Source organism: Garra rufa, chromosome 18 (assembly GCF_049309525.1).
Source record: "Garra rufa chromosome 18, GarRuf1.0, whole genome shotgun sequence".
Taxonomy (NCBI): domain Eukaryota; kingdom Metazoa; phylum Chordata; class Actinopteri; order Cypriniformes; family Cyprinidae; genus Garra; species Garra rufa.
In genome coordinates this window covers 7,189,658-7,203,700 of record NC_133378.1, presented here as the reverse complement: position 1 = coordinate 7,203,700, position 14,043 = coordinate 7,189,658, and the positions used below count along the sequence as shown (strand labels likewise).

Sequence of the window (14,043 nt, the reverse complement as noted above, 5' to 3'; positions counted from 1 at the left end):
AATATCATTGTGCTAGAGTACTGTCAATCTGATGATGCCTGTATGCCATTGGATCAGAGCACTGTCAATTGCTGCATGCAAAGTTTGCATTTGGAGTGCTTAACAACACCGTTAGATCAAGAGAGATTTATATTTTATTTATTTATTAAAGAGATTTATTCATCTTACAGTGTAAATAGTTTCACTAGCCTTATGCTGGAGCTGGTTGAATGTAAATAATTAAATAAATTAGCACAATAATGATAATAGCATGTAGCGCGATCCTGCAGGCTGATGATAGGACCAACACTACTGTAGCGTATTATTTACTCACCCTTCATGCATCCTAGGTGTATATGACTTCCTTCTTTCAGACGAATGCAATCGGAGTTATATAAAAAATGATCCTGGCACTCCCAAGCTTTAGAACGGCAGACTGGTGTTTCTCTCCATCAGTCCAAAACAAGTCCAATAAAATGCATCGACCCATAATAAAAAGTGGCTCACATAGCTCCTGGGGGAGGGGGAGGGGGGCATGTCAATAAACCGAACCGATGTGTTTTTGTAAGAAAAATATCCATATTTAAAATGTAAGAATCACTTTAATCTAGCTTGCGCTAACAGTTGTACACAGAACTTGCTGCTTTGGGAAGGGGCGTGGCAGGACTGAAACGCCATCTAAGCTGTTCGCCAAATGCAACGCACTGGGACAGCTAACCTATCACAACACATTTAGTTTTTCGGTAGGGCCTTCATCGAACCTAGAACTAAGTGAGCCATTCGTGCCAGCCTGGGGAGAAAGCTATTGTAATAATGTAAATTATGTGAAAAAAAAAGCGTTTTTTGAACCACCAAGCATGAGAGCATGTTCTAGTGCACCCCCAAAACAAAATAAAGATTTTGTAAAAGAGCATAATAGGACTCCTTTAAAGGATCGGCGTGTCATGTAATATTCCCATATAAAACTTTAACAACCAATTAAAAAATATTGGTATAGTAAAATACACTAATTCACGAGATCAATACATCTTTTATTAAACCGCTTTGTCAAACTTAAAGGAACCGTATGTAGGATTGTGGCCAAAACTGGTACTGCAATCACTTTCAAAATATTGTAGAACGGTGTATCCCCTCCCGCTCCCCCCTGACTCGAGGTTGCCAGCTAAGCTGCAGGATCCAGCAGGAACCTAGGCTGCTACAAGGAGCTTCCAACAGCAAGTGACGAGTCCTACACAGTATTTTTTTTTTCTTCTGTTGCTTCACGAGAGATGTTTTGCGAAGTAATTATGTATCGCAAAAATTTACTAATGGCGATTAGCCAAATATTTCATAAAGATGTACTGTAACACCGTGTCCACACCGGACGCGAGCGGCGCGACGCAACGCGACAAATACAATAGAACCTATTATGCAGTCTACACTGGATGTGGCGCGACACGGCAGATCCCCGCAGTGTTGTTTTCGTCAACGATGACGATGACGAAATCATTTCGTTGACGCCACTTTTTTTCATGACGATAACGAGACGATGACGAGATAAAAATGGCTCGTTGATGACTAAAACATGACGAGACGTGTGTGAGTTTTCGTTGGCGAGACGAGAATAGACGAAAATGTTAGTGGGTGGTCCGTCAGACGTTTAAAATGCATGACATTTCCGCTTATTGTGCATGCCAATCAAAACTTAAAAAGTATCTGACGCTATGGCAAGCCGTTTTAGCATTAAATACTCTTTGCTATACTAGTATGTCAAGCCGTTTTAGCATTCCATCCTTGTTTGTCTTTTATGTTCTAAAACATTCCTTCATTATTGTAATTATTGGTGAAAATAGTCGATCCGGAAGCTCACATTGTGTTGAACTATAGATCTGCTATTTTCAGAACTTATAAGTGACACTACCCAACAGCAAAATACTTACTGACCTACATTAATTTGTTAAAAGACTACTTTTTTCCCTTTTTTTGACTAAAACTAGACTAAAACCTTTTTGACTTTTCGTCGACTAAAACTAGACTAAAACCTTTTTGACTTTTCGTCGACTAAAATTGGACTAAAACTATCACATATAGAAGTGACTAAAATTTGACTAAAACTAAGAAGCATTTTAGTCCAAAAGACTAAGACTAAGACTAAATCTAAGATGGTTGTCAAAAACAACACTGGATCCCCGACAGTAATCTGCTGCCACGTTCTATTTATGACGTGCTCACTCAAAGTTTAAATGATTTGCAACGGTCGCTTTGTCGTGTCCAGTGTAGACAGACTTTAGCTGTTGCGGCGCGACAACTGTCGCGTCCGGTGTAGACACGGTGTAATACCACATTTCAGTCGGAACATAGATTGTTTTCATACCCTGCTAGTGGTGCGATATAAAGCTTTTTATGAACTCATTTAGCACGGCCGGCCGTGGAAAATCCACTGTGTATGGAAGCAAAGTTAGCCAAACATAGATGAATCTTACCTGTCCAGGAGAAAATTAGCAACGTTGGCGTCTGTCTTCATATTCTTCTCCTTTTTCAGCCGTCTCCATCTTTCAAAGGCATCTCCTATACCAATCCTTGTTTTATTTCGGACTTTGTCATGACGTATTTCGGATTCATAACGAGGTCTTTTAGGTTTCGTAACGTTATACATGTTTTATCCGACACGTTCGTAGCTGCAGCTGTAACAGAGCTGGCAACCCGGATCACGAAACTCTACTGACTTCGTGATTGGTAGATAGCTGGAGGGTGGAGCCTCAGACCAAAACACAAAATGACAACAATAACATCACTTGTGGGCTGCAACTCTCACTTTTAAATGACAATATCCTGGCCGGACCACTGTTGTCAGTGATATAAGTATTTGAAATGAACATGATTTCTTAATGTCTAGTGACATGTCAGGGCCATTTTATGATTAACTAAAATAAATTTGTTACATACAGTTCCTTTAACATATTTTTACGGATGTGTCGAAATGCTGAATCAATTTATTAACTTCTAACAGTGCTAAAAGAGAGCAGCGTCATTAATTAATCACCCTCATGACCTTCGTTCATCTTTAGAACACAAATTAAGATATTTTTGATGAAATCCAAGAGCTTTGTAAATCTGCATAGACAGCAACACAACTGAAATGTTCAAGGGCCAGAAAGGTATTAAGGACATCATTAAAATAGTCCATGTGACAGCAGTGGTTTAACAGTAATTTTATTAAGCTATATTTATTAAGGATACTTTTTGTGCACAAAGAAAACAAAAATAATGACTTTAGTCAACAATTTCTTCTCTTCCCTGTTAGTCTTTAACATGCATTCACAAGACTATTATAACCACGTCCTTACAACCTTTTTGGCCCTTGAATGTGGTAGTTGTGTTGCTGTCTATGCAGGGTCAGAAAACTCTTGGATTTCATCAAAAAATGTGTCATTTGTATTCTGAAGATGAATGAAGGTCTAGCGGGTTTGGAACGACATAAGGGGGAGTAATTAATGACAGAATTTTCATTTTTGAGTCAACCACCCCTTTAAATGTGGTTGTGACTCTTGAAACGTTAGTGTGTGTGTGTGAGAATAGCAGCTGCATTTGAATGAAACTAGAAAAACTGCGTGATATACATGAAATGCGATATGAGGCCTCAAATTAGTGGTGCGTTATTCAGCATTATTGGAGACCTCTCAGTGTCACGATTGACAAGTATTCCAGAGAGTTGTGTAATTGTGTAATAATCATTGTTTACAGACATTCAAGCTTTTCCATTGATTATCAAGTTATTAAATATTGGGTTTACAGATGGCTCTGTCTGGATGGTCTCTAAACAAATTGCATCCAGCAACACTATTAAACAGTGTCACAGGTAAAGTGACTTAATGTTTGACTATTTTATCCTTCTATTAATATACAATGCATTGTTAAGCTCATAAAGCCTAAACTAATATTGGTTCTTCCATAATTACAAATGGACTTCAGGGGAAAAAATTAAAATGCTGTTGAACATAGCCCTTGTAAAGTAAGACAAAACCGTTCCAGACATACGAAACTAAACAGCTGCTAGTGTGCAATTCAGCTGCCGACATCTAACAGACTAAGACCAGACAAATGTCTCGCACCCTTGGCAGAAGAAGCCATGCACTGTCTTGCAAACACGTACATGCTTTCGCACACAAACGACAGTTTGGGTTAACCCACATCCCAGGGTGGCTGGCCTGAATGCTTCGAGTTCGACTGACTAATCGGTGGCATTGTGACATCAAAACCGCAGCTAGGAAACGCTATTGTTTATGCCCGAATTCCTTCCAGGCACATTGTTTACAAGTTAAAAGCAGTAGCCACAACCACAGACCACAAATAGGAAGCCAAAAAGAGTATGTAAATAAACAGAAATCTCCTTTTTCCATAATGTAAATCATTCGGTTCTCATTTCAATGCACAGAAAAAACACACTTAAAGGTCTTGCCTGAAAAGACAATTCAAGATCAAGATAAACCCTGATAATATAATGTAGGTCAATTAATCAATTAACCCCCTTAGCCACTTAATCAATTCCCTGTGTCACTTACTACTGTACAGATGGCATTTAGTTATTCCTCAGCGCTCGGTGGAAATACTAACGGCAGGTTGTTGTTCTACAAAGCCGGCGAGTGTTAAATGAATGCATTAGGAACCTGCTTTTGAACATGTAGTCTGAGTCGAGGAGAGGCGCTCAGCATATAGGGGCTGCAAACTCAGCGATAAATATTCTCCGGCAGAGACAGTCTGGCCTGACGCTGTGAAAGCAATAAAATGCTCTTCACAATCCGCAGTAAAATTCAAACAGCGTGGCCCGGCACAAATATCATTCTCCTAGCTCATTTGTGAGTCAGCGCCAAGTTTGTTTTCCACCAGACCTCTGCCAGGTGGCTTTCGCTTCACTCTGAGCAAAGAATTATGGAATTCTTAGATAAGTTCTAGTTCAAATTTAGCTTGCTTACCAAAACTGTTCTACAGCTGGCACATTTTGCGTTTACCAAAACGAATGAAACAGCTGAATTACATAACTGTAGTTTCCATTTAGCGAAAAAGATCCATTATCATTAAAGCCTATCAAATTACGGGTACCAGAGAGATCCTCAATTTGCGACTAATAATGCCCATGCAGGCCTAATACCGACAACAACAAAAAATCATGAATATGGAACTTCCTCTTGTTCCCTTTCAAAGCATTTAATTGGCAAAAAACGGAAACGAGCGGCGGTAGTGGAGTGAATGGACCAGAACGCTGAAACATTGCTCATTTTCTCACAAGAGCTCGTTAAACAGCAATACATACACATACTCAATTACGACATTTCCTTAATTGTGCATTAGATTGGTGGTCTGGATGTGAGTTATAGTTGCTTTATGTCAGAATATCTCTTGCTCAACACTGAAAAAGCAGAATCAGCTCTGGACGCACTCTTAAGAACATGTTTGAGCCATTAATGTTGCATTGTAAGTGTGGCTTAATGCAACATAATGATATTGTGACTTGTTAATGTATCTGCATACTTTGTTATGATGCTTACATCGCATTACAAACCACTAAAATCATCACATTTTAATTTACTTAAAGGTGCACTATGGCTTTTAATGTACAGCTGAACAGTAACTGAGTACATAAAGAAATGCATTCAAAACTGTGTCCTTGCCTTACCCCGATTTACAATGGAAATCATGTAATAATGATTTATAATTTGAGCTGTTGGATCGGATTTCGTGGGAAATGTCCTTTTTACATTATTCGTTTTTGTATGGTTATGTCATGCAAAGTTCTTCTTACATGTGATGTATTAGGTGAAATCTACAGATAACTTTACTACAGACACAAAGAAATGTTAATGTTGGCAACATTAACAATAAAAAAACTGCTAGTAACTTGCAATTTTTTATTTAAAAATGACAATAGAGAGCCCAAAGTAGCGTTACAATGAAACAAAAGTATTGACAGATCTTTTCTCCCATATTGTGGTGTACATATGATATGTATGTTATTGATAAAACTACAAAAAAAAGTAGGACAAGGGACTTGGTTGTGTGTATCAGTTGTTTATTTGATTTTGCAACTTGATCCCATGACAAAAACGTACCTATTCAATGTAAAATGTCCACTGAGTGGCACTAAAAGTGTTAGATTTTTTTCCCTTGAACAGATAAACGTACATATGCAACGTTGGTTTAGTACGTGTTAGCACAGTTCTGACATGAAATGTCTGTTGAGTGGAGCTATAACTTTAATGCTCCGTGACATTTTAAAATAACACACCATCTGCACTACACCTAAACCTACCTGATAGTATGAACAAAAGCGAATGAGCATTATTCGTAACCAAGGATTCCTCATCCTTAGTCCAATTTCGTGCCGGCTGAGCTACCGAGCAAGCTTGTTACATCTGGAAAGTGAAACAAATGGAGCTGTAATCATAACTGTGTACAAAAACGATTACAAGTGCTCGTTGTTTTACCGCCTCTAGTGTTCATTTCTGTTAGAAACTGCAGTATTTCACGTCTTGTGAAACAGTTCCCCCACACTGTAAAAAGTTTTCACCAGATTCAACTTAAAAACTTAAGTTTAGCAGCTGCATTCAAATTTTAAGTTAAATCAACTTTGAAGTACAAGTAATTTCAACTCATATATTAAATCAACTTAAAAGTGCAAGTCATTTTAACTAATTTTATTGTCGTGAGTTGAAATGAGTAGTAGTTTTAAGTTGATTTAACTTAAAATTTTAAGGCAGCTGCTGAACTTACGTTTTTAAGTTGAAACTGGTAAAAACTTTTTACAGTGCAGGTACGTTTTTGTTATGAGATCAGGTAGATGCAGCATTGGACAATTTGATTAAAAATTAAACATACATGCATGAATTGTTGAGAATCTACAACATTTATTTAGAAAACAGATTAATTAGTTATAATAATTTTTACATTTTTATTTCATTTTGATTTGTATGCAGTGTTGGGGGTAACACATTACAAGTAACGCAAGTTACGTAATAATATTACTTTTTCCAAGTAACTAGTAAAGTAAGGCATTACTTTTTAATTGACAAGAAAATATCTGAGTTACTTTTTTAAATAAGTAATGCCAGTTTTTTTCCCCTCATTTATTGATTAAAAGCTCTACTGTCCCCATGTTGAGAGAAATTGTGAGTAAGATGTTACTTTAGTTCTAGAATAAAAAATAACAGCTACAGTATTCCTCCAAATAAATATAAACAGTGAAATTAAACGCAAACCTATAAAAAATAACACAAATATCCTTTATGTATTTAACCCCATTTTATTAACCGATGTCTTTGCTGCCAACCTTTGATGATCCAATTCATCCATACTTATAAGCAAAAATTACTCAAAATAATCTAACATTTTTTTTCCTTTTTTTTTTATTGTTGAAGAGTTGACATTTTTTTCTTCTGCGGTCTACTGTACAGACTTGATTTACTTTTCTCTAAGCCTGAGGCTTTTAGTGTGAAAAGGCTTTTACATTTGCCAAAACTAGGACTTTGTTTTTATATTAAAAACAAACAAGCAAGCCCTGCCCAGATTTAAAAAGTAACGCAAAAGTAACGTAACACATTACTTTCCATAAAAAGTAACCAAGTAACATAATTAGTTACTTTTTTAGGGAGTAACTCAATATTGTAATGCATTACTTTTAAAAGTAACTTTCCGCAACACTGTTTGTATGCTACATATACATTAAGCTTAAAGTTTTGAAAAGTGGATTACCGCAAAAACAACAAAAAAAGAGAACAAAATCACATCTTCCATAGAAACTGGTGCAAATTTGAAGTGGAAATAGACAGCGCTTCAGCTCCGTATGTTAAAATGGCACACAATGGCTCTTGTAATTCAAGCAATTTGTATCAGTCACATGACTTTTTTTGAATGTTATAGTTTAAGTTTATAGGTTTTATGCATATCTTGACATTTTTATTTGAATTATGGTCTTTACATTTAAAAGTTTTATGCAATATCCCAAAATTTACCCCAAATATTGTGCTGCAGATATCATTAACAGCTTTAACTTGTCAGTGCTGGCAAGTGAACATGGTATAAGCAGGATAATGCATGGCCAGCTGTGCATTAAATTATTTTAATGCAATTCGCAGAGGTGTTTGGTGGTTCTTGGCCTCCATGTTGTGCATCTGTTGTTTTTTTTTGTTTTTTTCAGAAACATTTGGTCAAACAATTTACTGCCAGTACAGCCACTGAACACCTAACAGTTGAAAACGACTTTTCTAACTCTAAAGTTCATTTCTACATTTTTTGGATGTATTTGCAATTTAAATTTTTTACAATCACCCAAATAATTGATTTAGTCATAGTTCGTTGCAGCCCTACAAACACTGATTCAGAGTGATGTCTATCTTATCAATTACAATGAGACTAGCAGCTGTTATCTGTGCTACACTGCATCATTTCCCCCTTAAACCACTTCTTTCCATTCCACTTGTCCATATACACAGTTTTGTTCAGTACTTTGCTTTAGGAACGCAGAGAAAATGACAGAATATTTTTACTCCAGCACTGAACATTCGAGCAGGACTGAAGTTCAACCATGCAGGGAGATGGTATGTATTGCACTGACATTAAAAACAACCCTACTACCCGTAGAAGGACTTCATCTGTCAAAACACCTTTCAGCGTAATAAGGCAGCCATCATTTCCTCTCTTAAGCACACAAGTGTGAAATCGCTTGTCAAAACCTCAGAGATGCCAAACAGGTTGAAGCAAGTGTGTAGTTGTCAACGCTATTTTATGTGTAAATGTGCTTCACAAACTTCTGGATATGTGTAAACAAAAATCTGAAATGATGTCAACGACTCTACAAAGTTGTTTATATATTTTTAATATGCCTACCATGTAAACAACAATGTTTGGTAAATGCCACATGTATAAACCAACAATTTGTTAACATTGTACATGGCCTCTCCACATTAGTTGCAGATCTTTATTGTATTTTTAAACCCCGGTCAGCTCGCGTTCTTACCGTGATTGTCGTTTTCAGTGCTGCCCATTCGGGCCATCTCAGCGGGGTGGGTCTGTTTGGCAGTGCGCCCCTTTGACAAGCCCGAGGAAGGCTTCACCACCCGGGCACCGCTGGAGGTGTCCATGCCTGTTTAGCACACAAATAGATCAGGCCAAGGGAAAACACATTACCTGCATACAAACCACACAAACACAAAGATGCTTTTACTGTATTTTAAAGTTTTTGAATTGTGAATACAGACACCTGCTGAGACAGTACAGCATACACACAGAATGGCACAAATCATACATACGCACACATCTAATTATTGTCATTGATTTTGTTGCCTGATTGCATGGGGGAAAATTACAATTACAGTCTTTCAGCACGCTTGTCTTCCTGCGCCAGAGAAACTTCATGAATGAAAGCTTACATTTTCAACAAGATACATTAAAGGGAGAGTTCACGCAAAAATCTATCTATCTATCTATCTATCTATCTATCTATCTATCTATCTATCTATCTATCTATCTATCTATCTATCTATCTGTCTGTCTGTCTCTCTGTCTATCTATCTATTTATCTGTCTGTCTGCCCATCTATCTAAATATATGTCTGTTTATCTATCTGTCAATCTCTATCGGTCTGTCTTTCTGTTGTCTATGTCTGTCTGTCAATCTATCGATCAATTGAATTGAATTCAATTCAAACAGCTTTATTGGCATGACAAAAGCACATTTTGCATTGCCAAAGCATACATAAGAATAGAGAACATATACAACATATGGTAATTTGGAACCATTGAGTTAATTGAAATAACATTTGAAGAAGTAAAATTAAAGGACGGACATTAGAACAAGAAAGAAAAAAGATGATAAGAAGGTTGAATAGTATCTATCGATCTCTATCTATCGTCTATCTGTCATCTGACTGTTTGTCTGTTGATGTCTGTCTGTCTGTCTGTCTGTCTGTCTGTCTGTCTGTCTGTCTGTATATATATCTATCTGTCTTTCTGTCATCTGTCGACGATCTCTTTATCTATCTGTCTATCTATTTATCTGTCTGTTTGTCCATCTATCTATATATCTGTTTGTTTATCTGTTGATCTATCTCTATCTGTCTGTCTGTCATCTTTGTCTGTCTGTATATCTGTCTGTCGATCTATCCATCTCTAATTATCTATCTATCTAACTGTCTGTCTATATACCTGTCATCTGTCTATCTTTCTATCTATCTCTATCTATCGTCTGTCTGTCATCTGTCTGAAGATCAATCTATCGATCTATCTATCTATCTATCTATCTATCTATCTATCTATCGATCTATCTATCTATCGATCTATCTATCTATCTATCTATCTATCTATCTATCTATCGATCGATCTATCTATCTCTCATCTGTCTGTCTGTATATATGTCTGTTGATCTATATTATCTGTCTGTCGGTCTTTCTATCTATCTGTCTTTGTCTATCTATCAATTTATCTGTTTGTGTATCTGTTATCTGTCTGTCTGTCTGTCTATCTTTCTTTCTATCTCTATCTATCTGCCTTTCATCTGTCTGTCTATCCATCTATCTCTATCTATCGTCTGTCATCTGTTTGTATATCTGTCTGTCGATCTCTCTATCTATCTGTCTATTTGTTTGTCTATATATCTGTCTTTCTGTCATCTGTCTGTTGATCTATCTATCATCTATCTGTCTGTCTTTATATCTATCTATCTACAGTATTTAACTGTCTGTCTATATATCTGTCGATCTCTCTATCTTTCTATCTCTTATCTATTGTCTGTCATCTGTCAGTATATTTGTCTGTCAATCTCTCTATCTATCTATTTGTTTGTCTATATATCTGTCTTTATGTCATCTTTCTGTCGATCTATCTGCCTGTCATCCGTTTGTCTATCTTTCTATCTCTATCTATCTGCCTGTCATCTGTCTGTCTATCTTTCTAATTCTATCTATCGTCTGTCTGTCATCTGTCTGTATATCTGTCTGTTGATCTCTCTATCTATATATCTGTCTTTCTGTCATCTATCTATCTATCTATCTATCTATCTATCTATCTATCTGTCTGTCTGTCCGTCCATCTGTCCATCCATGTATTTCTCTATCCATCTGTCTATCCATACATACATTCCTTATTATTTCTTGTGTTTATTTTTTTCTATTTACTACACATTTGATCATTTTAATTTTAACTAAAAGAAAATAAAACAAAATTAATCTAATTAATCAAGTTAAGACTGGCTGAATCTTTTTTTTTTTTCCACAGTCATTAATTCAGAAGGGAAACAGGCAGTTTATTGCAATGAATGAAGCTTGACAATGACTAATTAAAATAAACAGCACTGATTAGAATGTGATCATACTTTCCCATTAACTTAAATCAATGTCATTTCAGTTCTTCATTGCGTTTGGCCTAATGGGTCACTAATTTGTGTCTTTTTAAACCGCCATTAATTTAGTGTTCTATTATTTGCTGAACAGTGGCCGGGCATATGGCTGCATGATTTATCGTGTGTCAAAGGAGATTTTATGAACGCCACAGATAAATGTTTCGTCTAATGCATGCAGTGGCTGTCAGAGGCACCAGTACATTTCCTGTGAGTGCTAATAGAGGGGGTTTACTTTAGGCATTAAAGCAAGATCATGACAAACTTTCATAAGACCAAAAGTTGCCACACATACGCAGTACATTTAAAAGATGAGAAATCAAGCTGTAACCATCACAGCATACTGTATGCGACGGGAGGTGACAACCATTCCCTTTTTAAATGCCAACCAAAACAACAGGTACTCACAGCTGTGCCATTAAAGCTCAAAACAGGCCCGCATAATGCATCACCAGATCACAAAACGGCCCTCCCATCACCTAACCCACATAGAAGAACGATAGATCTTCAAGTGCTGAAGATCATTACACCAAATTATTTATGGCCCAGAGACTGAAGCTCATTTGTGAGCCAGAAGTTTATTCCAGAAAGGAAAAGAGCAATAAGGTAATAGGAAAAGCAGCTGGTAGGACTAAGTGCTATGGTATTTGGGGAATTTATCACACACTTTAGAAAGGCTGCGGATGGAAGTGTGCCTACATAATCAGAGAAACACACATGGCTCATTCCTGCTATGCAGTACCTATCAAACTGTAACTTCTGAAGAATAAATATACTTGAGCTGTAATTTTTAAAAGACTTTCTGAAATGCTCTAGTCAGAAACAAACACTTCAGTGTCATTAATTATAATGTCATTATTTGAATAATACCAAGAAAATGAACAGAATGGTTACTTAAAAGAATGGAAATCAAGAGCTGAAGTTAATCATTCCTCAATAAGGGAACTGCTTCAGCTTACAGTATGATCTCAACTTGAAGTTTACTTTGATATGTGACCCTAGACCACAAAACCAGTCATAAGCTGCACGAGTATATTTGTAGCAGTAGCCAACAATATATTATCGATTTTTCTTTTATGCCAAAAATCATTAGGATATTAAGTAAAGATCATGTTCCATGGAGATATTTTGTAAATTCCCTACCGTAAATATATCAAAACCTATTTTTTGTATCTCGCTCAAATATTGTGCTATATCCTATAAACACATTGATGGAAAGCTTATTTATTCAGCTTTCAGATGATTTCTAAATCTCAATCTTTCAATTTCAAAAAATTGACCCATATGACTGGTTGTGTAGTCCAGGGTCACATATATCTTTTAAACGTTATTTTTTTGGAACCACAAAACACAGTTCATTGCTAGAATTTTTAGATGTTTGTTGTGTTGTTTTCCCACAAAAAAAAATTGTCACTTTCTGGAAAATGATGTCATAAGGAATTGGTTAAAGATTTTACCACAGACTAACATGATTGAAATGATCTATATTCGATTCTCGATTCTCAATTCTCAACACAAAATGAAGGTAAAACACCTGTAATGTTTCTTAAATCATTTTCACTCCACAGTAACACTAATCTAAAATTCACATTCAACGTTTCAACAAACTTTTAATAACCCAACATACTAAAACATATGACAGGGACACAAAAATGTAGGCCCACTACTGCATAGTCAGGATGACCCACATAAGTCTAATTAAGTGCTCAAACAGTGATTGAGTGTTTGTATGACGTCTGACAGTTTACTCATAAACACCACAACACCTTCTTCTGCTATATTTAATTCCCAAAAAAGCTTTAGCACCTCGTAACGCGTTAAACCGCGCCGCTTTGCACAGTCTGGCGAGCTCATGCCTTTATTGACAATATTGACAGATAATCGACTTCTCGAAGGCCACACCTACCTGGAAAGCCACCCAACACTGGCGGGTGAGCGGGTGAGCGGGTCACCCACGTGGGGTCAGGCTGTAGCCTTTACTCTCGCGTCGCGCCGCTTGACTTTACATGGCAAACACACCTGACGCGCGGGGGGTCGCGGACAGACGGGCGTCACGGTCGGTAGCCACACTCACGGCCCCCGCTGTGCGTTTCCGCGGAGGAAGATGATGAAGAAGAAGGAGGAGGAAGAAAAAAGAGCAAGCTGATGCAAATGCCCACAAGCCGAACACTTTCACCGTGTTTCCAGACTGCTCTCGGCGCCCTTCTTCATTAATATGTAATCCACGAGCTCTCTCATTAAAATCCAACTCGAAAGCACTCGCACGAAAACGCAGAAACGCCGCCAAAAATATGAAAATACAAGAAGCTTTCATAGGCAGTGAAGCAAAATGGCGACTTTAATACGAAGGAGGAGTAAAAAAAAATCCTCGCGCTGTTGCTAAAGGAGGCACGGGGATATGTTTAGTGCAGTCATCGAGGGTGGAAGAAGTGAACGCGACGGAAAGCGGAGGGGAAGGCAGAGCGTCGCGCGGTTTCGCCGCAGCCCTCTCGATTCCGGTCCTTACCTCGGGATTATGCCGTGTATTTGTTTGATAGGGATATTATCTCCGCGACCGTGTACAGTAACAGTATGGGTGCTGGGTCACGCGCGTATCCGCTGCTGCTGCCTTTGACAGTTGTGACTACAGTCGGCAGGCAACTTGCAAACTCTCGCGTTATTATTTATGATCACTCATTTTGATATCAGGCCAATCATTTA

The 14,043-nt window shown here is 37.4% G+C and overlaps 1 protein-coding gene across 1 annotated transcript in view; it reads right to left on the bottom strand.

Annotated features, from left to right (window-relative positions):
* Nucleotides 1-9,092, bottom strand: part of znf512b (zinc finger protein 512B) — a 138,788-nt gene extending 129,696 nt beyond the window's left edge. The window contains exon 1 of the mRNA XM_073823805.1: nt 8,969-9,092. Coding sequence (XP_073679906.1) covers nt 8,969-9,092 — 124 coding nt within the window. The remainder of the gene's footprint in view (nt 1-8,968) is intronic.
* Nucleotides 9,093-14,043: the final 4,951 nt, after the last annotated feature.